Genomic DNA, 26,562 nt, shown 5'->3' with positions numbered 1-26,562 from the left:
ACTTTTCATCATCTTATCCACCGTTGGGCATAATTTATCCATCAGGTCTAAGGCGCAGCATCTCTACATCCTTTTTTTACGTCTCTTTTCACAGCAGCAGGTTTAAGGTCAGGGATTTAGTGTGCTCAGAAACAGGAGGGGATGAAAATAAAGTTTGTTTTTGAAGCAGGTGTTAAAAATGTTTTCTTAGTGTTTTTGGAGATTAGATGTGAAGTTCAGGCATTAGTCATCCACTGACTGGTTTGGATCTACAGTTCAGTGACTTCACAGACCGAAACCAACATCTGCTACAAACCTGCTCAGGTATGGATTCTTGGTTGTAAACATACAGGTGGTCACATACAAATGGTGGCAAACATACAGAACTCACAAACTCACAGTAAATGTGTTTTTTTATGTTGAAAGACAAAGAAAGTACCAGGTTCTCTTTTCAGTTGCGTCGTTGCCGTCACCACTGACCAATCGCTCCTCTGCAGGCTCCACGCCGGATCTTGGATGAAGAGGTGACGATTCGCCTGTCGTCCTGCAGCGACACCATCATCATGCAGACCCCACCTGTGCCCCCCCGTACTGGACACGCCCCCACAGGTATAGAGCCACGCAGAGACGAGCTGATTTCGGTTCCTCTGTGGTTTCATGGTCTGACCAGTCGGAAATCGACGAGCCACGTCTCTGCCAGCTGACATCGACTGTCTATCAATGTCTGAAGCGAGTTATCTGAGTTTACACGGCTGTGAACTGCTCTCAATCCTTTGATTGAAGTCATCTGGTTATTTTCTATTTTTTTAAACCAAAGCTTGGACCATATAAGTGAGAAACATGAACTTGGTTTGATCTGAATCCAATTTGATCACATGTGGAGTTATAAGACTCATAAATGCTTTTTTGTTTGGAGGTGATTGTCTTCTTTATAGCACCTTGGGGTGTTTTGATCAGGATGCTGTGCTTTGGTTTAATAAACTAAAATAAATGTATGCTTTTCTCAATCTGGTTCTTGTCGGGTGTTGTTTTCAGGCCCGGCCAACACCGACCCACACTATGAGAGGGTGTTTCTGTTGGACCCACAGTACCAGAACCCGGCAGTGCTGAGAAACAAGCTTCCAGAGCTGCCGCAGAGCGCCGAGGCGTCAGGTGAGAACGCTGGAGTTTCTGCCTCTGAAGCACAGAGATGTGGAACCAGCAGCTGCAGAGGCTGATTTGCATTTTTCATGTCTGGTTCTAATGCTTCACGAAGCTTCTGAAGCTGCAGCAAGCCAACAGGGTCAGAACCATCACCATTAGCCCTGCTTTTTTATTTTAAAGCCAGGGAGCTTAGAAATAACTCCAGCAATCTTTCAAATCGTTGTTTGGGTAAATCTTACACAGAATTTCCAGCATCTGGGAGGAAATCTTACCGCAGTTCATTTTGTGCAATAATCTCCAGTTCATTGTTTTGTCAAGGGGGGATGCCATGAAGGGGGCTGCCATTATTCATGATGCCTGCCACAAAATAGATGGAATATGACTGCAAAGTTTGACAAATTGATATTAAGAACCACACCTAAATACCACTGTGTGTCATGTATGCATTAGTGAACATGTAAAAACATGTTTTATTTAACAGAATCAAAGGAAAAAAACGCTTCATTCAGCTCTTGGACATTTTGGCTCAGTCACTGTAAAGCTCACTTTTGGATTTTTTATCGCTTTGCTTTACAAATACAGGTTTTTTTAGCATTTGATAATATATAGTAGTGGTGTAGTGATTCATTTGAACAACGATTCCATTCATATCATCATTTGTGGTTGACGATCCGATTCATAGTTGATATCGGTTCATTCTGAAGGATCTGATTCATTGACCTAACATGGATCCAGATCCTCTTGATCCAAACTTCCAGAAGTGAGACTCAGACAGAAATTCCTGCTACTGAACAGTTTTCCAGATTCTTGGATTTCTTCCAGATCATCAAGTTAAATGAAATCTGTGTCCAAACAAACAAGTAAACTAGAATGAATGTCAAATCCATTCACATGTTAGTTTCCTAAAGTTCACCACTGTTGTTTTTCCACATCCAAAGAATCCAAAGGGAACATTCTTAGAACATTGTAGACACTGGATGGTCACATGACTTTATTCAAAGTCTGTCCACACATTGGACTGGAATGATGGTTGATCACTTTTTGTTGACATCATGTGTGTTTTCTACTGTGATGTACTTGGACATCTTTACGTTCTATTAAAATTAACCTACTGGACCTCAATCCAAATGGTATTTTCTAATATTGATTATCAATTTTTGTACTTTTGAATCAATTTTTTTAATAGTTTAGGTCAATTCCATACGATTAACAGCTCAATCTGTTTGAAAATCAATGTATCGATTAATCATTAGATCCCTAATAAATAGCCTGTAATCTGCTCTGTTTTGTTTACTGACATTAGAACTGACCCCATAGTCTTTTCATGCGAACAATAAACCTCAAAGTGCTGCTATGAAGGTCACTCTCCACTCTCCACCCACATGGTCATCCTTCCAACACTTGCCCTTGGTGAACACTTTGCATGCCTCCTTCATCCATAGACCTGTTCAATTTTCACACTTTTTGCCTTTTTTCTTCCAGATCTCTCCTCTCCTTTCCTCATTTCCTCTTCCTCTTATCTCCTCCTCGGTAACCCTCTCTATGACGTCCTCCTGCTGACTTCCTGTCACATGACCCCGGGCTGGCTGCGTGGTAAGACCTGAAAGGTGTGACCTGCCTCTGACCCAGAAACGTTTTCTAGGACGTAGTTTCTGCAGAGCAGCAGAAGTTTATCAGAAATTCGTCCAGCTGTACAGTTCTGATTCAGATATCAGATATCAGCTGTTTGTCTGCAAGCAGATCCATCAGAATGGAGCGGAGCAGGCCGCCCATCGTAGTTTCTAAGTCACAAAAAAGATATTTTTTAACTGTGTTTTTTTTCATCTGCTCCTGATTGACAACAATTAGAATAAAGAAAAACTCAAAAATTCCTTTTAATGTTAACTTTCCTTATAAATGTCCTCTATAATGAATAAAATGTCACAAGAACACGTTAAAAACACCAAAAAATGCCTTTTCATCTGGATGGGTTTTTGAAATCTTGATTATCACGAACAGAAACAAACCGTTTAACCTCTGATTATGTTGAACATTTAAAAAGAGGTTCCTCCTTTTCTGGATGGTGTTGAATGTTGGTCACAGCCCACGCGCTGCTGATGTTTGTACATCCCACTGCGTGTGAAGTGATGAAGCCTCTGATGTGCTTTTCTCCTGGTCTTGCCCCTAAAGCAGAGCAGCACGTGTTAGATTTCAGTGAAGGAACTGGACTTCCAAGTCTCTGAGGACCTTCTTTCCTCTGGATGTAAATCAGAGAGTCATCTGCATATCTTTGAACCTTTGACCTTCATGAAGTAGGAATTACATGTATTAATGGACCCTTTCTGATTTCCGTACAGCTTGTGGGGGGGGCTACGCAGAGCCGGACGTCACCCAGTGCACTCCACACCAGAGTTTCCATAGCAACGCACCACACTATGCAGAAACGGACATCATCCGGCTGCAGGGCGTCACGGGCAGCAACATGTACGCCGTCCCCGCCCTCACCGTGGACTCTCTCACCAGGAAGGACATTTCGGCCGCCGAGTTTCCACGGCAACAGCTGATCTTCAGGGAGAAGCTAGGGGAGGGTCAGTTTGGAGAGGTGGGTATGGACGCCAGCAGGAAGTTCTGGTTCTGAACGGGTCTGGATTAACCAGTGCTGATCTGGTCCTCTTCAGGTACATTTGTGCGAGGCAGAAGGGCTTCCAGAATTCCTCGGGGAGGGGTCGCCCCTCCCTGACAGAGACAGCCGGCCGGTGCTCGTGGCGGTTAAACAGCTGAGGGCCGACGCCACCCTTCAAGCCCGGTACACCGACACCACCGTCCCGTCCAGTCTAGTCGTGTAGAAGTGCTGTTTGTAAAGTGTCCACCCCCTCCCTCGGTTATAAAATGATGATGATCGCATGCAGAGACATGTAATGAAACACTGCAGATGGGGGGGGGGGGGGGGGGGGGGTAACTGCTTCTCAAGATCTGCCCCCCTCCCTGCCGTCAACCAAACAATCTTTTTTATGGAGTACATTTCACAGAATAATACGAAGTGAAAACGCCACAATTCTCCTAAACTCCCACAAAACAGGAGAAGGAGGAAGACTTTTCTACATCACAGATGAAGAAACCTGATGCAGGGGGTCTCCTCAAAATGAAAATACAACACAAAAAAGAAAGAATTTGCAGAAAAAACTCAGACAGCAAGTGAATCCTTTTTTGATTTGGAAGAACAAAAAGACTCATCATCTTGTTAACCAACAGAATATAGAAAAATCATCTGAGAAAGAAATGGACCCATTCTATCATTCAGGGGATAATTAATGGTTTTTGCTGAAGAATCTTCCTCATCATCATCAACTTTATTCATAAAGTACTGTAAAAAAACTTGAAATTGAAATAAAGCACTGAACATTAAATTTAAACATAATTTTAAAAAACTGTTAAAAACAAATGTACTGTATTTAAATGAATAAAAACATAGCAAATAATAAAAACTTGTAGATAAAAAAACATAAAACACAATAAAAACAGAAATGTAAAATAGCAGCAAAATCCCAAATGCTTGGCTATAAAATGATTATTAAGTTTTAAAATGGATAGTGAACATGCTTGTGTAATATTTAACAACAAAGCCTTCCAAAGCTTCAGAGCACAGATGAAAAAGGTTCGATCGCCCCTACGCTGCCTTTGAGACCAGACGCCGATCAGCTGACCTGAGGGAGGGGGAAGGGAGGGGGAGGCGAGGCGAGACCACTCAAAGAATACCGAAACAAGAAAGACCCAGACTCAGTTGGAAGCCGGTGCTGTGATTCAGACTGTTGCTTGAGTTGGATCATTTGTGCTCATTCAGTCCAGAGAATCACCAGGAAGTAGAACGGGAACTTCTGGAAAACAGAACATGATCCTCAAAGTCCAGTGTTTGACAGTCTTTTCTAAATTGTAGATCTGATAGGTCTTTAGTCCCAAAAGACTTAACAAGCAGTTTTGATGTGTCAGCAACACTGGAACTAGTTAGTTTGGTTTAACCGTCATTTACATTTTCTACCCAGAGAAGCTCGTCCTCTCTGGATCCTCCGTCAGCAGCCTGACCACCTCTGGGACTCAAAAGCGTCTCTGTCTTTTCTTCCATCAGAAACGACTTCTTGAAGGAAATCAAGATCATGTCTCGGCTGGACGACCCGAACATCATCCGGCTGCTGTGCGTGTGCGTGTCGTCCGACCCGCTGTGCATGGTGACGGAGTACATGGAGAACGGAGACCTCAACATGTTCCTGTCGCAGCGGGAAATCGAGAGCACGCTGACGCACGCCAACAGCATCCCGTCCGTCAGGTGGGCGGAGTCCTCGTCCGCTGGCTGCATCTGTGCCGCCTCTCCTCCTCATGTCTCTCTCCTGTCCTCAGCCTGTGCGACCTCCTCCACATGGCGGTTCAGATCTCATCGGGGATGAAATACTTGGCGTCTCTGAACTTTGTGCACCGTGACCTGGCCACCAGGAACTGCCTGGTGGACCGCCGGCTCACCATCAAGATCGCAGACTTTGGGATGAGCAGGAACCTGTACAGCAGCGACTACTACCGCATCCAGGGCCGAGCGGTGCTGCCCATCAGATGGATGGCCTGGGAGAGCATCCTGCTGGTGAGGATACGGCCCAAAGCCTCAGCAGCACTCAGAACTGGGATGGCTTCACTTTATTGGTTGAATGCTATAAAGTATTCACCCTATTGTTTTCCTGTTTCTCTCACTTTACTATAGTATCTTCCACCATTTTTTGGCGCTTAACTCCTTCTCTTTTTCAGCCATTTGAACCTTTCAACTATTAAAATGTTCAGCTCTTTCAGCTTTTTCCAGCTATGACTTTTGGTCCATCAAATCCTTAAACTTTTCAATATATTAAAGGATTTCTAGGATTTTTGCCTTCATTGAAATACACGGGGAATCCTTGGTGCAGAGACTTGCTTTTTCACAAAATATCTTTTTTGTTATTGTGCTGTTTTCATTTTATTTATGGTCAACTTTGATAATTTCTTTCTTTCTTTATTTATCTATTTTTGCCAATTATTACCCTTTAAGCTTCATTTTCATTCAGCAATATAGCATTCAGTCCTGCGTTTTCTTCTGGAAATGCAGCTCCTTCCAGTTTGTTTTTGCATTTGTTTTCTGTAGATATTTTTTTATTCAGAATATAGAAAAAGGTCGTTACTCGTGGAGCAGTGAGGTTTCAGGGTCAGAGCAGCCAAACCCTCATTTACAAGCCCCCAGGAGGCATGTGGAGACACGTATGAGTAGATGTAAACCTTTAGTTCATAAAACAGAGCATGCTTTTGAGTATCACTGTATTTTTGTGTTATTTTTTGATGTTGTGTGTGCCTCTTGAGAACTTTGCTTTTAAAACTGAAGGGGACAGAATTCCTGGCGGACGGGAAACCCTCTTACAGTGACATCTTCAGGTCATCCCCGGTATTGCACCCTGCTTTGGCTCTTTGACACCTGTCCTTCTTTCCAGGGCAAGTTCACCACTGCGAGTGACGTGTGGGCGTTCGGGGTCACCCTGTGGGAGATCTTCACTCTGTGTAAGGAGCAGCCCTACAGCCTGCTGTCCGATGAACAGGTCATAGAGAACACTGGCGAGTTCTTCAGGAACCAGGGCAGACAGGTGAGCGTGAGCAGCCGTCCCTGCAGGAGCCAGACGCCTCCCATTCAGGTGTTCTTGAACTGGTGGACGTCTGATGTTTGTATGACTTGATGCTGTTTGATTTGTGTGAAGCAGATTAATTGTTTCAGCTGTAATTCTGTAATTGAAGCACTTTTTTTTTCTTACCAAAATTCAGCTTTTTTAAAGCTACTTTGTACTTTTTCTGCTCAAATTGGACCTCTTAGCATTTTTTTTTTATTTAACCTTTATTTACACAGGAAATATCCCATTGAGATTAAGAACATCTTTTCAAGAGAGTCCTGGCTAGGGGGACACAACAAATTACGTTTACAGTGAAAATGTCAACATTTAAAACGTAAAATAAATAAAAACTAGAGCTAAAGACCCACTCCAATGAAAATGGGGATTTGGTTGTTTTTAACATGTTCTTGTAGCCTTTTTCTCATGATGTTAAGATTAAAGCTGCATTTCTGATTATTTCTTGATTCAAATCGTGGTCAATCAGATGAAAAAAAGCCATTTAAACAAAGGGGAACTGTTACATAGAAAATCCATCCTGCTGCGTGTTTCTGGTTCCTGTGGACCGTGTGTCTGGTCCATGTTAGCGGTACATCTGACCCATATAATCAAAAGGGGAAAAAACTAGGAGTGCTGCCGTGTCGAATTCCTCGTCGTTTTCCTCGCCTCAAAACTCCAATATCGCTCGTCATTTTTGTTGCACTGGTTGTGTTTGGTTACGTAAAGGGGGAAGGGCTTGCTCCCCGCCAACAGTACCGTCCACTAATCAGAGGTACATTTAGAACAAACTCCTGCCACTCTGCAGAAACTATGTCCTAGAAAACAACATTTTCAAAAATATTACTGCTAATAACGGCATAATGTTAAAGAAAAGACCACTGGGAACGCTTTGATAATAGATCAAAGGTTGTTGGAGTGGGACTGTTGCAGTATTCATCAGGTTTATTCAGCTGTTGTTTCGGGTGGTTTATTATTATCTGATGAGGTTTTTCTTTACCTTTTCTGATTTCTGTGAGTGCCTTTATTTAGTCTAATCCCTGTTTCATCCCCACCCCCTCAGATCTTCCTCTACAGCCCGCCACTCTGCCCCCCCTCCCTCTTCGAGCTGATGATGCGTTGTTGGAGTCGCAACATCACAGACCGGCCCACCTTCGATGGAATCTACCAAACTCTGAGGCGTCACGTCAGAGCGTGAACAAGGCTCGCCGGAGGTCCTGGTCGGACTCTGAAAGGGCGGAGTCACGTGTGGGATGGAGGTCCTGCGCCGCCTCCGTCTGTGCCGAGCCTTTGAGACTCCTCCAAGACACAAGGGAGAAAGAGAAGCCCTGCAGACCTTTGAGTCTGCTGTGGTCATGGATTTGCTGGTTGTTGGGAAGCATGGCGGTCCTTATCTGACAGTTCTTATTTGTTTCATGTCTCCTTTAGATTTGGTTTATGGCTGGACGTAGGTTCCGGTCTTTCTCGTCTCTCCTGTGGTTCCTGTTTTCATTGTAAAGCACTGTGTCCGTGTCTCACTTAATCGAGTTAGTTTATTACCCCACACTGGAGCTAGGGTCAAAATGTAGTTAGGCTTAGAGTTTTAGATGATAATTTTATTTTTCTTGTTTGTGGAGTTGTTGCTATGGAGATGAATGTTGATCACACCTGAGGCTGCATGGACATCCTTGTGTCAGGACGGGTGGACACAGGCACATCTGTAGGCAGCCATGGAAACAGACTGGAAAACAAAGACCACTGCCTGTTCAAACAAACCAACTAAACATGAATGAAAAGGTTTTATCACAGCTGGAGAAGAGAACATGAAAGAGAGGAAACCCATTTTCATCATCAAATCAGCTGTTCTTCCTCAAATCTCTCATCACTAAAGTAAAACTTTAGAAGCTGCATCTCAGAGTAAACGTCCTCCTGCCTTGTTTGCTTCACGTCTCCGTTCTTCATCATTCAATCTTCGCTGGAACGTCAAGAATCAGACGTAAAGTGGTGCCAGCGGCCCGAGCTGACTGAGTGAACGTCCTTCAGTGTTTTAGCTGTTTCAGAAGTGTTTTGTCGTCTGTACTGTATCTGACACTTCTGTCAGTATGAGTGCACGTGTGCGTGCACGTGTGAGGTGAAGTGGTGTTGCCAGCATTCCTCTGAGCACTGGGAGCTTGTTGGACTAGTGGTTGACCAGACTCTCTATTTTGATGGATTTCTTTGAAGAAACTGAAAGGGGAAGTGATGAGGGAACCACTGAACTCAGTCTCCCAGAGTTCTTTGCTGCAGTGAGCCTGTGGATTTTGAGCTGTTTGGAAACTTCTGCAGCCTCTGCTACAGTGTACAGTAAGGTCACCTGTATTTTTGTGGTGTGAATGCAGGTTTAATGTGGTTTTATGATGAATAATTCTCAGTCAGAACTTATGGTAGATTCTGATTTTACTTGTTTTTGTTCTGGGGGGTTTCAGGGGCTTTTTCTGTATGATTTTCTTTCCAGTTCCTCCTCTTCATCATTCATCTTCACCTTTTAGCAGATTTCTTCAGTGCAGACGTTTGTAGCTGTGGATCATGGAGAATGACCTCTGTTTAAATCTGTTTGCTTCTCTTCAAATAAATATGTTTTTGTCAAAAACAGAATTCAACATCGTCTTTATAAAGTCAGGTCATGAATGTGGAGGCGCAGCATTAATTTTCTACCATGAGAAAAGGAGAATACGAAAAGGAGGATACGTTCAAGTTCATGTTTATGACCTGAGAACACAGGAAGTGGACGAAGGACCATATTAGGATTTAAGGAAGCCTGTTGCTGCTGCTGAATGCTGAGATCAGAACAAAAACAATTTCTAGTTTTTTCTGATTTTAGAATAAAATACTAATAATGATAAAACCAAGAGCACCCATCATGCTAAGGTACAAAGTAAAAAGAAAATAGCAGATATTAAATTCTAAAATAGAAACAATATAAGAAACTGTATAGGCATGTATGCGGACATCCCTTTGTTTAATAGGCCCTGTGAAGGAGTCGGATTGTTTTGCCTTTTAGTTTTGTTTTTTTGTGATATTTTTTATATCAATACTTTGGATGCAGTGCGTTGAAGCAAACAATTTTAGAAGAAAGTGACAAACTGCAAATTAGGTAAGCAGCTACTGTGAATGCAGACCCTACTCTAATCCCAAATCTAGGTTTTGATTCCTTTTTGGACCAGGACTAGTACGAGGATGAGCCCTCATGTAGCAATGAAAGGTGTGTGGTTTTGTACAACCAGCTGTCAGGAACTGCTGGTGTTGGACCCAAAAATCCTCCTGCACCAGGCTTGGTGGCAGAACCTTAAACATTTATCAAATAAACTGAAATATGAGCAAAACTCTGGAGAAGCTGACAAAGCAGATGACCTGACAATGACAAACACCAGACATTTAAACACACTGAGGACCTGGAGTGACTGACGGTAGACTAATCAGAACAGAACCTGACCAACAATGTCACTGAAACACTAAAGTAGAGTGGAAAACCCTCACAGTACTCCTCTCCAAAAGGTAACAGTCCAGATGCTCTTTCAAATTACCACACTTGGACGGAGGGGACCTTGTGGAGGAACAGAGCAAAAACAGAACGACAGTAAAAAAAACGTTTGACTTAGACACATATTAAAGTGTTTCCGTACAGTCTAAACTATTTTGATACATTCTTAAGTATTTTCAGACATTCTAAAGTATTTTCAGACATTCTAAAGGTTTAATTTTTCTTGTTGGGAGGGTGCTGATTCACACGCTGGATTGCGTAACAGACAGAAAGTAGATGAGAACATATCTGGGAAATTGTCTCCCTGAGTTGTGCAGTGATTCCACAGAAGAAGGTGGAATAGAGATGAACACTTGGGGTTGGGTTCAAAAACATTCTTCAGGGGTTAATTAGTGATCATAAATGATCTCTGCTTGTAAACATGAGTGTGGTTGGTTGTTTGGCCCTGCAATGGATTGGTGAACTATCCAAAGTGAACCTCGGCTTCAGCCAACAGTGGCTGCGATACTACAGTCATGAACTGAATTAGTCCAACGGTTACAAATTAAGTACAGAGTAAAAAATAAAAAACAAACAAAAAAATAGTGAATAATTAATTTGTGCAAAACTGTGGTTAAAGGAAGCAACAAAAAGAAAGAATGGCATTCAGAAAAGTAAAACTAGAGAAGCATGTCTGATTGCTAAAAAAGAAGATGATGAATCAGTTGTGATAAGACCCAGACTCCTGCAACAGCAAGCTGCAGCCGAGCTGCAGACCGAGCAGAAACAGGATAAAAGGGGGGTGGGGGGTGGGGGGCTGAATCCGGCTGATTTCCCCCCTTCTCCCTATCAAAGGCCAAATGCTCCACCGTTGACAAGTCATTATGTAGCGGAATGAACAGTTTTTATTGTGTTTTTATTCTTTGTGAAATCCGGAGGGTCCCTGAAGGCAGCAGCTCATGCTGCTAGAATTAGACACAGGTGTGCACTGGGGGCGTGCTGATTAGAGATTGAATTTAAGGATCGGCAGGAACACAGGAGCGAGAGCTCTGAACCGAGGAGACGGCGGGGGTTGCGTCTTCTAGTTGCTGGTTGTGTGGACGAGAGGAGCCACCGGAGCAGTGCCAGACCGACAGCTAGGGATGGGAATAGAAGCCCCATGAAGCCTCATTGGGGTTCATGTAATTGTGCCAGAAAAATGAACCACCCATTCAGGGCTTTGAAACCACACAGGACAGCGGCATCTGGTGGCGGACTGGATGTATATCGACATATGTTTCAACTAAGCTCCAAATAATTAAAGGTCACTTTCTGTCCATCATGAAGCCACTAAAGCTTCAGAGTCCACAGTCATCACATGCATGTGGAAACAATCATTAAAGTGTAATCATCAATGACAGCTGATTGCTTCCTTTTTCTGAAGAACCTCACATTCTTTAGCCGTTAAAACATATAAAGGTTTCCTTATCAGAAGCATGTGCTGCAGAGCATGCCCACAACACTGCCTTTAAAAGAGCGAAGCCTCTGTGAGGAGCTGTATCTGCAGAGCAGTTCTTCAGAGGACGTTCTTGGTTTGATGCTCAGAGGTGAGACCTGCTTTTTGAAAAACCCGAAACATAGCAACAGAAGTGTCTCATTGATCTGCTTCTGGTTTTGTTCTTGAAGTCTGTCAGGATTCTTTTGCTGAAAGTAAAAATGAAGGTGGGGTACCAAGTGACCATTTCTACCAAGGACGTGGCCTTTGCTGCCATAAAGAAAGTGTACATCACCCTGGTGGGCCAGGATGGCAGCAGCAAACCTGTGAAGCTGAAATGCAAGTTCCATAAAAGAGATGTAAGTAGAAAGCATTGGTGTGTGTGTTTAAGAGTCTGCAGCAGTGGCAGAGATTGTGGTTCTGGAGGAGGCAGAGAAAAGAAGATCTGAGATGGTGATGAAAGAGTTTTCTCTCAAATCCAGGTATCCACGTTCACTGTGACCTGCTCTGAAGACCTGGGACAGCTGCTGGAGATCCAGCTTAAAAAACAGGGAGGCATCATCATCAAAGACAGTTGGCTCCCTGCAAAGGTGGAGGTGGAGTCTCCTGATGGAAAAGTCTACGTGTTTCCCATCTACCACTGGTTAACAGACAGCAAGAAGCACTTCTTCAGGGAGGGGGCAGGTCTGTTCCTCTCACATGCACTTTGCTGTCCACATGCTGTCCTCCAGAATGATCTGACCTGCTTCTGGGCTTTTCTTCTCTCCTCTCAGCTGTGCTGGACTTCCAGGAGACGAATCCTCAGATGATCAAGACGAGGAAGAATGAGCTGAAGAATCAGAAGGATCTCTACAGGTCAGAGTTCAGATCTTTAAAGATGTTCTTTATGGTGATGCTCCATCATGATCTCAGCTCTAATGAAAGGAGCCACAGCTCCTCCTACTGTTCACTGCATAGAAATACATCGATCAGCTGATCACAGATCAGGCCTTTAGATGAAGCCGTCTTTGTTGTTGGACGTGTCCAGGTCCCTCTGGGATCAGGACTCCTCACAGCTGGCTGACCTTCCTCTGCTCTATACTGTCCTGTTCTGCTCAGGTGGGCCGTTTACAAAGAGGGAATTCCACTCTGCATGGAGGCAGATACCCTGAAGTCTCTGCCCCCAGATGACCGCTACCCCTTCACAAGGGAACTGGAGTTTAATTTCACAGCAGTGGCAGCGTATGTGTCTGCTTCCTGATGGTTGGACATGCCAGAGTGACTTTGAACTCAGGACATTGAAAAGCTGTACGAGTGTCATGTGACCTCAGTGTCAGGTACTTTATTGATTCTTATAGAAAGAGAAATCCTTCCTGTTAACAGGTTGATTGTCCAATGGGTGTACTCCCAATTGTTGAGAATTCTTCTCAGGTGTTTTCCCTGTGGTCATGCCATGTCACTGCCTATTTAAACTGCACCTGCACCAATAAACAATTGATTGTATGTTCTGACTGCAGACTGTGTCCCAGTGTGTGCTTTTGCTCCCCTTTGGAAAGCCATGTTTAGCACTTCCAAATACCGTCAGAGATGTTATTGAGATGAGCAGTGCAGTTTTTATGCAGATGGAGAGATTATTGTTGACAAAAAGACGCTCTTTCCAGAAACCACAGCTCTAGGGAGTCACACTTCAATAAAGATAATTTCTATGAACAAAAATCTGGTCAAGCAACATAAATCTTTCCTTGAAATCTGTTTGGAACTGGATAGGACACAGTTGATAAAAGTTGATAAAAAGCTGGTTGAATTTACAAAAAGAAAACTTCTGAGAATTTCTTCTTGCCACGTGGCAAATCCTATGTAACATCTGAAACCAAAAAAACAACTAAAAAAATCACCAAACTTTCTGTATTTCAGTTGTTTGGTTTTCAAACCCGAAACGTCTTTGCAGTGACTAACACTGTGTTCATAAAAGAGGACGTGTGGCTACAAGTACGTCCTGATCACATTAGAGGATGTTTTTAACCCAAACTAAAGACAATTTTCTAATTTAAAAAAAATGTCACTAAATTTTAACAGCAATGTGTTTGGAGAACGCCTTATTAAAACAGATTTGTTTTGTCAGATTACGCCATGAAGCACTGGAGGGAGGACGCCTTCTTTGGCTACCAGTTTCTAAATGGAGTGAACCCGATGATGATCCGACGCTGTAAAACTCTCCCATCAAAGTTTCCTGTTCCCTCGAACATTACCTTCAGCAAGTCTCAGCTCACTCTGCGGACTGAAATGATGGTAACAAGCTCCTGACACGCAGCAGACAGATTCTTTTCTGGTTTCCACATGAACGTGGTGCTAAAATCAACCCCTGAGGGTAACAGCGTCATCTTTCTTCCATTCACAACAGAAAGGAAACATCTTTCTGTGCGACTACAACATTCTGGATGGGGTGGAAACAAACACCATCAATGGGAGGAAGCAGTTTCTAGCAGCTCCCTTGGTCCTGCTCCACAAGAATGAAGATGATGAGATGATGCCTATTGCCATTCAGGTGAGTAGAAGCTTCAGGAAGGTTTCCTCAGAAAAAGACATTTGAATTATTTCAACAAAAAGCTACAAGAACATGGCAGTTGGATAAGAAAGAGGACTGGAGTCAGATATCTTTGTTGTTCTCTGGCAGGACCAGGAGTCAGATCCTCCATGGATTTAATCATCACATGACACTTGTTGATTTCTCTGCAGCTAAAGCAGAAACCAGGAAGGGACAACCCCATCTTCTTCCCCACGGATTCAGAGTATGACTGGCTGTTGGCAAAGACGTATGTGAAGAGCGCAGACTCCAACCTGCATGAGCTCAACTATCACCTGCTGCGCACTCACCTGCTGGCTGAGGTGTTTACGGTGTCTTTGAAGCGCAACCTTCCCAGAGTTCACCCTGTCTTCAAGGTACCTGAAGCTGATCCGTCACCACGTTTATGTACTCTTTCTGGGTCTTCATAACTCTTCCTGTCTCCCTTTCAGCTCCTCATCCGTCACACACGCTACACCCTGCAGATCAATTTCTTGGCTCGAAACTTGCTCATCTCAAGGAAAGGAATCATTACCCGGGTGAGTGAACTTCAGAAGATTTCTTCATTATTTGTGGGTCAGCAAAAGTATCTAACTTTGCTTTGATTGCCTGTTTAGTACACAGCATCTGGTGGAAAGGGCATGCTGACCCTCTTGGACAGGAGTGTCTCCTCCATGACCTACAGATCCCTCTGCATACCTGATGACATCGCTGATCGCGGCCTGGAAGATGTGCCCAACTTCTACTACAGGGACGATGGGCTGAAGCTGTGGTCTACTTTTAGGCTTGTCACTCTGGAGGACACATCTGCTCTGTTGACCAAGTTGAAACCTTCTACTTGTCCATCTGATGTCATTCCTTCCAAACTCTTCTTAAAGGTGTTTGATACCATCGGCCAAAGTGTCACTGAAATGATCAACCTTTCACTTTCCACTGGTGTGTTTCCAAATATATTCAAACATGCTATAGTGGAGCCTCTGCTGAAAAAGTCTAATCTTGACCCATCAGTCTTCCAGAATTATAGACCCATCTCAAAGCTTCCATTTATCTCAAAGATTCTGGAAAAGGTGGTGGCTAAACAAGTGTCAGAGTTCTTGGATAAAAGGAGCATCGATGACAGTTTTCAGTCAGGTTTTCGTAAACATCACTCCACAGAGACAGCCCTGCTGAAAGTGTCCAGTGATATTTTGATGTCTGCTGATTCTGGCAAATACACAGTCCTCGTCTTACTAGATCTTTCGTCAGCCTTTGACACGGCTAACCACCAGATCTCATAGGACAGATTGAGGGACCTGATTGGTTTGTCAGGGTCAGTTCTCCACTGGTTTTCCTCTTACTTATCTGGTCGGAATTTCAGTGTCATGGCCAACCACAAAATGTCTCAGTCAGCAGACTTACTGTGTGGGGTTCCCCAGGGCTCTGTTCTGGGCCCTGTTATATTCTCCTATACATGATCCCCCTTGGAAAGATCATTCAGGATTTCAGCGATGTTTCCTACCATCTCTTTGCTGATGATATCCAGCAATATTGCTCTTTTAAGCACTCTGAGACAGACAAGCTGGATTCTCTGATAAACTGCTTGATGCAGATGAAACAATGGCTCTGTAAAAACTCTCTGCAACTAAACTCAGAGAAAACGGAAACCTTAGTTGTTGCCCCTGATGATGCAATACCAGGGATTAAGCAGCAGTTGGGTTCTCTTGACCAGGCTGTCAAACCCAGCTTTAGAAATTTGGGTGTCATTTTTGTCAAAGATATGTCGCTGGAGCAGCACTTCAAACAGCTGATCAGGAACTGTTTCTTCCATTTGAGGAACATTTCTAAACTACAGAAGATGGTGTCTTATGAAGATCTAGAACTTCTTATTCATGCATTTGTTTATACAAGGCTAGACTACTGTAACAGTCTGTTTTCCTGTCTGAATAAGAAGGAGCTGTCTCGCCTGCAGCTGATCCAGAACTCTGCTGCGAGGATCTTGACCCACACCAAGAGAAGAGATCCCATCTCCACGATCCTCAAAGCTCTTCATTGGCTTCTGGTTGCTTATGGTTATCAGTACAAAATCTTAGTTTTGACTTTTAGGGCCCTTCATCCTCAAGCTCCTCCATATGTTTGTGATCTGATCGCCCCTTACAGACCATCTCGTGCACTGAGGTCTGCGGATCAGAACCTGTTGATGGTCCCTCGCACACGGTTCCATACTAGAGGAGACAGATCCTTCCAGGCTGTCGCTCCCAAACTCTGGAATGAGCTTCCATTGTCCCTTCGTTCCCTGGACTCTGTGAATTCTTTTAAAAGTCAACTAAAAACTTTTTATTTTTGCAAAGCATTTTAACTGAAACAGCTTTTAATGGGCTTGAGATGATTGTTTTACGTGGTTTATGCTATTATCTTTTATGTTATTATGTTTTTTATGTGTATATATACATATTTTAACCCAGGGGTGTCAAACTCATTTTGGTTCGGGGGCCACATTCAACCTGTCTGATCTCAGGTGGGCCGGACCGGTAACATAAAAACATAATAACAGCTTTTGTTTTTGTTTTTTTACTCAGTTGGAAAAAATGCCTCAACCAACATGGTAGCCTAATCACTTATTGTTACACATTCATTCACAGAGGCCAATGGATCTCGAATAAAATGAATTTCTCTTAAAAGAAAAAGGTCTATTCAATTTTATACTGACTTAATATTTTACATCTGACACTGAAGCAATCCTGATAATAAACTCAAGACAAAAATGAAACACCCCGCCTAAAAAAACAAACTGTCCGTTTTTCTTGGAAAGCTCAGCAATCCACTTCTTTTTGACAACATTTTGGTCATTATTGTGCCACTACTGATCATTCTTATAGCAACACAACAGCCTTGAGGCTTGCGGGGAACAAACTGCATCTTACCCAGAAGCAGAGCTGTTAGGTTTCAAACATATGCTCTTTCACCTGTTTTGATTTTCCTTTGCTTCCCCTAGTGGCAGAATTGCACATTTCGGTAATTTCTTTAAAAAAATCATAACTCGCCACAGTAATGGACTAGAAACGTGCTTTCTTTTTTAAACATGCTTATGATTTTTTCTTTTCATGTGTGGGCCGGACTAAACCACCTGGGGGGCCAGATATGGCCCGCGGGCCGTATGTTTGACACCCCTATTTTAACCTTTGAAGCACCTTGTGACTTTTGTCTGTGAAAGGTGCTATACAAATAAATTTACTTACTTATTTACTGTTAAAGCTTGTACAGGTGAGTTTACCCTGAATAATGTTGAGAATCCCTTCAGGGCTGAAGTGACAAAAGATAAAGTGCAGAATTCTGTTACTGCTGGGTCATTTTCTCAAAGGGAAAATAGATTATGAGTTTGTAAATGTTTGAATCATTAATTTATCCAATCATTCAACAACTACCAAGACTTTGTGGATTATGTGGAGAGCCAAAAAGGTTCTAGAATGGATCATATCCCAAACCTGCAGAAACCACACCCAACACCAAGACCTAAATCACAAACTATCCTATATGATGTTTTTGGACCGTCCCCACATTAATAGGGAGAATAGACAGACCTGAGGTAGGTCTGAGGTAGACAGACCTCACAAAAAGGCAATACAACTGGGATTTGAACATTTAAATAATGACAAAACACAATAGACTGGACTCAAACTTCAGGTGGAAATGCATTTTGTTGACAGTTTGTGTTCTTGTCAAAGGTTTGTTCACGGCATCCTCAGCTTCTACTACAAGAACGACTGCATGGTCCAGAATGATGCTGAGCTGCAGAGCTGGATCCAGGAGATCTTTGAAAATGGCTTTCTGAGACGCAGTGAGACCGGCGGGTGGATTTTATGAAGTTGGAGATAAATACATTCCAGGAACATCAGTTAATGGTTGATCTGATCTTAACCGCTGTAAATGAACAAGTTTTCCTTCCTAATTCTCAGGAATCCCACAGAAATTCACCACTGTGGCTGAGCTGGTCAAGTTTGTTACCATGATGATGTTCACCTGCTCTGTACAGCATGCCGCTGTTAACACTGGACAGGTGAGTCATCATCATTCAAATGAGATCCTGGTTTCCTTGTGTGAGATTTCTGGAAACTAAGGAGGATCTTAGACTGAAATCATCAGAGCTTTACTTTCTTATGAAGTTTACCTGATATCCAAACTTTTCTTCAAAGTATCTGAAGCATATCTTTAACCAAAAATCCTCTTGTCCTCTGATTCAAATGCCACTTTTACTGCAGTATGACCTTTATGGCTGGATGCCCAATGGCCCCTCCACCATGCAGGAACCCCCTCCAACCCAGAAGGGTAAAGCAGATGAAGCCAGCTTCCTGTCCACTCTACCAGACGTTCAGACTACAGTACACATTTTGGCTACCATCTGGCTGCTCAGTATGCAGTCCTCTGACGCGGTAAGAGAACAGGGGTTATGATGCCATCTTAATTCTCTGAACCCTGATAACTTCAATCATTGTTGCCGTGGTGACACTCCAGAACCACCATGCACTGCTGGGAAGACCCAGTTTTCTTCCTGCTTTTGATAGAAATGTGTGACTGAAAATGTCTTTGTTCTCCACAGCGATACCTTCATGAGTTTGTGGAGGAGCATTTCACCGAGGACTTTCCGAAGTACAAGGTCACCACGTTCCAGCGAGATCTCATGAAGCTCAGTGAAGACATCAAGTGCAGAAACCAAAATGTGAAGCTGCCGTACACCTTTCTGGACCCAATGCTGGTGGAGAACAGTGTAGCCATTTGAACCCTCAGAAACCTATTTGTCTCCAAAAATGGAGAGGCTTCAACTAAGACTTAGAAACTAAAGTAGCCTCTTTTATTTTTTATAGGTCTTTGCACATCCACACATTCCTCCATTTTTCTGAGTTTGTTTTCAGAATTCGTACATAGGTATTTTATGTTTCCGTGTTTCTGTGTATATATATATGTGACAATAAACTTGATTCTTTCATTCTATCATGAATATTAAGAACAGAGACTACTTTGATGGTAATCATGGTGAATTGGTGTTCTAAGAAACATTTAGAAGTGCATCTGATGTACTGATAGTTTGTTCAGAGTGTTTTGTGTCTTTGCAGCTGGGACAGGCTCCACCCACTGAGAAACAGGGATTAATGGATGAATATTCTACATAAATATCCCCCCATTCCTCCAGCAATATCTTATGGTTCTTGTACTTACTTTTGATTTAATCTGTTCTTCTCTGTAAATGCTGAAACAATAAACTAATTAAACTACGATCCAAGTTTTCCTCAGCTTTTTGTCTAGTTTGTTGATAAATGAATTTTTTAAATATTTGTTCTTTGTACCACAATATCACCATGAGAAACCTCGGTATGACTTCACAGCAAAGAAATCAGTTGTTTGTTTTTATATTCGGTAAGGATAAAGCGAGTTTATTTGCCAGATCCTTGTGTTCACTAAATATCAAGATCTTATAAATCTGCGGAGGCCAGAATCACTGTTTTCACTGCTGTTGAATGGAGGGCCTCACTACTTTAGGACAATTATAATCAGCTGCTTTAAATGCAGGTAACTATGCTTTCCAGTCATTGATAGTGAAATGATGACTGAACAACCAAGAGACGTGCACTTGGTGAGACTTAATGAGCTTGTCTTACAAAAAGGAGTTCCTAGCATGTCTATGCAATGTCTGTCCAGTAATCTGGAGAAGAGTTCAAATTTTGAGGTCTGTTATCCAAAAGAGAAAGAGTGAAGCAAACAATTGCAAAATACACGCAACAAAGGCACTAAGGCAGGCAAAACACTTGATCCAGGAGCCATGAACTGGGTGGTGATGATACCATGGAGCTTGGTGGATGACTGTTGGGATTTGAGCACGGTACAGAGAACTGAAGATACACCGAGGAATACGACAGAAACATAAGACAGAGGAGACCAGAAACATTGAGGAACTGGAGACCTTTTTAGAAGACAAGATGGATGTTGGTTGTAGAAATTGGCTCTGTCACAATCGGAACACGTAGCTATGTAATCCCCAACATCAAGAGATTAAGATTGCCACTAAAAGCTACTCCAAACAACTGCGAGTGAACCACAAATCCCTACTGAGATGGAAGGGGAGAGGAGTGACACCAATGGAGCCTCTGGAACGGAGGGACGAAGGGCATCACCACATGTGTTAGAAACTCACTCCAAAGAAAATTGTGTTTTTACCATGTTCTTGTAGCATTGATTGTTCTTATGATAGAGGACATATATATATGTATAAAAAAACAAAACAAAACAAAAAAAACGCCCCTCTCACCCTCCGCGGGTGGTTTCTCCTCCAAGCTAGGGTCATCTACCAGAGGCCTGGGAGCTTGAGGGTCCTGCGCAGTATTTTAGCAGTTTCTAACACTACGCTTTTCTGGACTGAGAGGTCTGAGGTCTTTCCAGGTATCTGTTGTAGCCACTCCTCCAGCTTGGGGGTTACTGCCCCAACTGCTCCAATTACCACAGGCACCACTGTCACCTTCACTTTCCAGGCTTTCTCCAGTTCTTCTCTGAGTCCCTGGTATTTCTCCAGTTTCTCATGTTCCTTCTTCCTGATATTCCCATCGCTTGGCACTGCCACATCCACCACAACGGCTTTCCTCTGTTCTTTATCCACCACTACAATGTCTGGTTGGTTCACCATTACCATCCTATCAGTCTGGATCTGGAAGTCCCACAGGATCTTTGCCCTTTCATTCTCTACCACCTTCGGAGGTGTTTCCCATTTTGACCTTGGGGTTTCCAGTCAATATTCTGCACACATGTTCCTATATATTATTCCAGGCACTTGATTGTGGCGCTCCATATATGCTTTCCCTGCCAGCATCTTACACCCTGCAGTTATGTGCTGGATTGTTTCAGGCGCCTCTTTGCACAGCCTACACCTTGGGTCTTGTCTGGTGTGGTAGATCTACACCTTGGGTCTTGTCTGGTGTGGTAGATCTACACCTTGGATCTTGTCTGGTGTGGTTGATCTGAGCCTCTATTGCTCTGGTGCTCAGGGCTTGTTCCTGAGCTGCCAGGATGAGCGCTTCAGTGCTGTCCTGTAGGCCAGCCCTTTCTAGCCATTGGTAGGACTTCTTGATATCAGCCACTTCAGTTATGGTCCGATGGTACATCCCATGCAGGGGTTTGTCCTCCCATGAGGATCTGTCCTCCAGCACTGTATCCTCTGCTCTCCATTGCCTGAGACATTCACTGAGCACACTGTCAGTTGGGGCCTTGAGCTTGATGTACTCATGGATCTTGGATGTTTCATCCTGGATAGTGGCTTCCACGCTCACTGGTCCTCGGCCTCCTTCCTTGCGGCTAGAATACAGTCTCAGGGTGCTGGATTTGGGGTGGAACCCTCCATGCATGGTGAGGAGCTTTCGTGTTTTAACATCTGTGGTCTGTATCTCTTCCTTTGGCCATCTTATTATTCCTGCAGGGTATCTGATAACTGGCAGTGTGTAGCTGTTTATTGCCCGGGTCTTATTTTTGCCATTGAGCTGGTTTCTCAGGACTTGCCTTACTCGTTGGAGGTATTTATTCCTTGTTGCCTGCTCCAGGTTGCCATTTGCCTGCAGAATTCCAAGGTACTTGTAACTGTCCTCGATGTCTGCTATTGTTCCTTCTGGGAGTGAGACCCCTCCTGTGTGGACTACCTTGCCTCTCTTTGTCACCATCAGGAATCAGGAGCAGATAAAAAAAATACTGTTGAAAATGGTCTGTTTTGTGACGCAGCAAGGGAAATGGGTAAACTGGTTTCTTTGCTGTGCTCCATTTTGATGTACCCATTGCAGACAAAGAGATCCTTTAACGTCCTCATTTTCTGGCTCAAAACTGTATCGCTGGATAGCTCCAAAACTGGTAGCTATTTTTGTTCTACCACCACTGGTAGAGCATAGGGGCTCTAAGCTAGTGGAGAGAGTGTAAACAAAGGGATGATGGGATATTAGCAGAGGCTTACTTTCACACCAACAGTCCCATCCATAACAGTCCATCATAAGCAAATTTCTGACAAACTCTTTTCTGCACAAACTTTGTCCTAGAAAATGACACTGTTTTTTTTTTTTAAATGTAAAGTCAAAGGTCGGTAGGGTCATCAGAGGACATGGAGACCAAAAAATGAAGTGTTCTAAATCAGGAAGGGGTTACAATTGACAAAAAGTGTAAAACTGAAGTTTCAATTTAGCTGCACCCATAAAGATGCAGGTAGGAGCAGCTCAAAGGTACAGGAAGCAGCCACCAGGGGGCAGCAATTACCTTCCTGACTTAAAACCCCCCAGACATTTATGACGTAATATCGTGAACAGTAGCAGTTTTAGGTTGAAGCTTTGATTATTGTTGAGTTGCCTACACTGCTGCTGTTGCTGCGTTCATGCAGCAGGGCTCCACCTGCTGCTGCACTGGTCTTCAGGCAGAGCTGGGTCAGCATTTCCTGGGCTCGGCAGACTTTGGGGGTGTCCTGGATCCTTTTAAGGGGATGTGGTTCTACTGGGTTTCAATCTCAGTGAGAATTTCTGGAGACTGTCCAAGTTTCCCCCTAGTACTGATGATTAATGAAGATAACCCGTATAACACTGGAGCTTAAAGGACTAAAACAGATGTTTTCTTTCAACAAACTGAAATGACAATCTTTTTGTCTAATTTTATTTGAATTCAAAAGATTCCTAAGTTTCCTTTCTTTAAATCGTACTTTTCATAATAAAAGTCAGAACCCCTTACATAATGCTGATGAAGCTGGGTTTGTGTGTTTAAGCAAACACACAAAAGTGTAAAACAACTTTAACGTGAAATATTTCTGTCCATATTTCAACTGCTTAATTCATTGAATGCTGCTGTCTTAGTCCAGACCTGCTAAAAAAGGAGAAAATTGATCAAACAGGATATTACTATCAAAGAAAATGTTTCACCCCTTGACACAGCCAGTTAATAAAATGGAATGAAAGATTGGAAATACACCAACGCTCAATCTAAAAGAGTCAACTTTTAGCAGGTGTCTGACATGGTTAAATAAAAAGATGAGAAGTAAAGATGGGCAGAAACCTTCAGCCAGAACTCATCATTGATGGAGACGATGACATTAAAGGATCCAGACGACTGGTCAACATTCTGACATGCAGAATGGAAGAAGGTGGAGCACTTTGGTTTTGTCTTTAAGATCTGGTTAATAAAAATATGACAGTTTTCTGGTGGTCAGAAGATTCCGGACGTGATGTACTTGGTCGTGTCCTCCAGCAGCTCTGACAGTACGGAGCTTCAGAAGTGCAGCTTGGAGCTATGAATGCTTTAGGGCACATGAAGGTTTTAAAGAAACAGCACCACAGTCTGCAGCTGTCACAACAGCATGGTTTGGCCTTGGGGGGGAACTGGTCTCCCTGAGCCCAAGATCTTTCATTTAGAGCTTAAATAAAGGAAATGTACACTCAGTGGCCACTTTATAGCAACATCTAATCAGCCGATCACACGGGAGCATTTAGGCCAAGCTGTACCGGTGGCAGTACTTCAAATGGTTTTTGGTGCTTTTAGGGGGGCCACTTGTATAGACCCCCTGGTTAAAATTGGGATTTTTACCCCTAAAATAAACCCCTTTCATGCCTGGTGCTCCAAGGTTTGTTTTATTTATTTTTATCGATGGTTGCATATTTAAGTCAGTACAACTTTGGGTTGAGTGAATTTTTTTAAGTTCTTTTGTAGTTTTCTTCATTTTCACTTAATGAGAGGATGTGGTTTATGATTAGCAGGTGAAGACCACGGTGGACTCTGGGAGCAGAACTCAAATGTTTAGCTTCATCCCTCTTCGCTTTAGCATCAACTTTATTTTCAGTATATGCAACGCAGTTAATGGTGGTTCTAGTTAAAAAAAAAAGTTTAAAAATGAATTGTTCATGATTCTACAAAAATTAAATGCAATGTACATTATGAGCTGGGATTTAACTACGGGGTTTCATTTAGACATTTTGTTTGATAAAATTTGTATTTTGCTCTCTACTGGACTTTCTGTGCAGGAGCCTGGGGGGCTCCACTGCTGTGTGCCTTTGGTAACGAGCTCGGTGTGGGGGTGACCAGGCACTCCCCTTCCTTTCACTTCTTAATATCCACCCTATAGAACACAAATACTCACCTGAGCACAGGTGCCAGCTCACCTTTGCACTAATAGTAGGTGTGATGGAATGATATGCTTCACATGTGTTTGTTATAATTCTAAGTGTGTTTGTGTACGTTTTGACATGACTGTGTGTGAAGATTTTTGGCGCCAACAGGTATGTTTGTAATATTTGGGTGTGTCTTTGTACGGGCCCCGCCCTTTGGACAAACATCTACACCTGACAGTAATGATGATAAACCTCCAGCAACTTGATGCCTCTTTTTGTAATTATGGACCCTCCTCTTAATCATCTTCCAACTTAATTTCTCCCCCGTTTTTGTAGCCTCATCTCCCATCTCTAACATCCCACTATCTTCTCTCTTCTTTTTTTCCATCTGGTCAAACAATACAAACATAATGAATATAAGTTTAACCTCACAGTAGAGCAGCAGTTCTGTGGATGGAAATGTCTTGTTGATGCCAGAGGTCAGAGGAGAATGATCAGACTGGTTCCAGCTGATAGAAACAGGAACTCAAGGAACAACTGGTTCCAACCGAAGAGCATCTCTGAACGCACAACACGTCCAACCTGGAGGCAGATGGGCTACAGCGGCAGAAACCCAAACCGGGTACGATTCCTGTCAGCTAAGAACAGGAAACTGAGGCTACTATTCCCACAGACTCACCAAAACTGGACCATAGAAGATGGAAAAAGGTTGTCTGGTCTGATGAGTCTCCATTTATGCTGCCACATTCAGATGGTAGGGTCAGAATTTGGCCTCAACAACCTGAAAGCATGGATCCATCCTGCCTGGTGGCAACGGTTCATGCCGGTGGTGGTGGTGTCATGGTGTGGGGGATATTTTCTTGGTCCACTTTGGACCTCTTAGTACCAGTTGAGCATGGTTCCAACACCACAGCCTACCTGATTATTGCTGCTGACCATGTCCATCTCTTTCTGACCGCAGTGTAGCATCTTCTGATGCTACTTCCAGCAGGATAAGGCTCCATGTCATCAAGCTGGAATCATCTCAGACATGTTTCTAGAACATGACAATGAGTTTTCTGGACTCAAACGGCCTCCACAGTCACCAGAACCCAATAGAGAACCTTTGGGATGTGGTGGAACGGGAGATTGGCATCGTGGATGTTCAGATGACAGATCTGCAGCAACTGTGATGCTGTCATGTCAACATGGACCAAACCCTCTGAGGAATGTTTCCAGAACCTTGTTGAATCGATGCCACCAAGGATTAAGGCGTTCTGAAGGCTGAGGGGGTCCAACCCGGTACCAGCAAGCTGTATGTTATAAAGTGGCCGGTGATGAAATTCTGCAGTTTCACTGTGAAACAGGAGAAAAGGTTATTTAAGCGTGGTGTTAGGGTTTTACTAGTGTCCCCCATGAGGTTTTTTTTTTGTGAAACAGTATTTCATTTTGATGAAAAACTGAAACAACATTTGGATTTATAAAAAACAAACAAACATCTTTTTTTTACCTCTGAATTCTTTAGAGAGATGAACAGCCTGGGGAGATCAGGAGCAGGCTGGAGTGATTTACAGGAGTCTGCTCCTCTTTTGTACTCGACTGGCACAAACAAAGGAGCCAAGTAGCCCAACAAATACACTGAATGCAGGCGGGGGGCTTTTTGGGCCACCTGCATCCCCAGGGCATTTTATTTGGGGCATCCCAGACCTCCAGGAATTTCATTATTTTGCACTTTGGAAAATATTGACGCCCCTAGAGCTCTCACCCCTGCACCATTGATCCGAGCTGAAGCCCCCCCCCCGCCGGATCAGAGCTGCTGCATCGTATTGGCATGATTAATTAAAAAGAAAATGGTTTTTAGTATGGCTGACTGAACGCAGAGTCAGTGGCAGCTTCAAGGGTTACATTGATCCCTTTTCAACCCCCCCACTCAGTTGGCTTACTGAAAGCGCTGCAGGATAAAGGGAGGTGTACAACAAGCGTTAACCCACAATGCACTGCAGATTTTGACAGATTCCTGCTCCGGGGCTGCTGAATTTATGAGCCATTAGTCTGCCGGCCAGAATGTAGTTGGTGCATTATGTTCCATGTCATCTGCAATTACATGTGCAGCCGCTGATATGGAGCTGGGTGCATGTCTGCAGTTATCAGGGGCAGATAGAGCTGCCCTCAAACCCCCCCCCCCCCCCCCCCCCCCCCCCATCGCAGCTGACCAGTCCCCAGCTCCAGGACACAATGGACTC

At 43.3% G+C, this 26,562-nt stretch overlaps 2 protein-coding genes and 1 long non-coding RNA gene across 11 annotated transcripts in view; all 3 read left to right on the top strand.

Moving 5' to 3' along the window:
• Positions 1 to 9,374, top strand: part of ddr2l (discoidin domain receptor family, member 2, like) — a 32,877-nt gene extending 23,503 nt beyond the window's left edge. For 5 of the 9 annotated variants that reach the window (XM_023958820.2, XM_023958819.2, XM_078952134.1 and 2 more), the window contains exons 12-20: positions 477 to 588; positions 1,015 to 1,131; positions 2,605 to 2,715; positions 3,459 to 3,703; positions 3,780 to 3,907; positions 5,225 to 5,422; positions 5,494 to 5,728; positions 6,597 to 6,746; positions 7,825 to 9,374. In XM_023958820.2, the coding sequence (XP_023814588.1) occupies positions 477 to 588; positions 1,015 to 1,131; positions 2,605 to 2,715; positions 3,459 to 3,703; positions 3,780 to 3,907; positions 5,225 to 5,422; positions 5,494 to 5,728; positions 6,597 to 6,746; positions 7,825 to 7,959 (1,431 nt within the window). In that variant the 3' untranslated portion in view covers positions 7,960 to 9,374. The remainder of the gene's footprint in view (positions 1 to 476; positions 589 to 1,014; positions 1,132 to 2,604; positions 2,716 to 3,458; positions 3,704 to 3,779; positions 3,908 to 5,224; positions 5,423 to 5,493; positions 5,729 to 6,596; positions 6,747 to 7,824) is intronic. The other 4 variants (XM_078952135.1, XM_023958821.2, XM_078952137.1 and 1 more) reach the window with 1 other exon arrangement.
• A 1,673-nt stretch (positions 9,375 to 11,047) lies between these two features.
• On the top strand, positions 11,048 to 13,365 carry LOC110013334 (uncharacterized). The gene is made up of 3 exons (XR_002873906.2): positions 11,048 to 12,397; positions 12,487 to 12,568; positions 12,812 to 13,365. It is a non-coding gene; the product is annotated as an uncharacterized LOC110013334 (long non-coding RNA).
• Positions 13,366 to 13,814: 449 nt separating this feature from the next.
• LOC101165738 (polyunsaturated fatty acid lipoxygenase ALOX8-like) lies at positions 13,815 to 19,493 on the top strand. The gene is made up of 9 exons (XM_023958632.2): positions 13,815 to 13,981; positions 14,094 to 14,237; positions 14,429 to 14,632; positions 14,708 to 14,794; positions 14,873 to 15,039; positions 17,957 to 18,078; positions 18,188 to 18,288; positions 18,491 to 18,661; positions 18,829 to 19,493. The coding sequence occupies exons 1-9, from the start codon at positions 13,823 to 13,825 to the stop codon at positions 19,006 to 19,008; spliced, it is 1,335 nt and encodes a 444-aa protein (XP_023814400.2). The 5' UTR covers positions 13,815 to 13,822; the 3' UTR covers positions 19,009 to 19,493.
• The last annotated feature ends 7,069 nt before the right edge of the window (positions 19,494 to 26,562 follow it).

This window comes from Oryzias latipes, chromosome 9 (assembly GCF_053564925.1).
Source record: "Oryzias latipes strain Hd-rR chromosome 9, Olatipes_Hd-rR_3.1".
NCBI classification, from domain to species: Eukaryota; Metazoa; Chordata; class Actinopteri; order Beloniformes; family Adrianichthyidae; genus Oryzias; species Oryzias latipes.
This window is presented reverse-complemented; position numbering and strand designations above follow the sequence as displayed.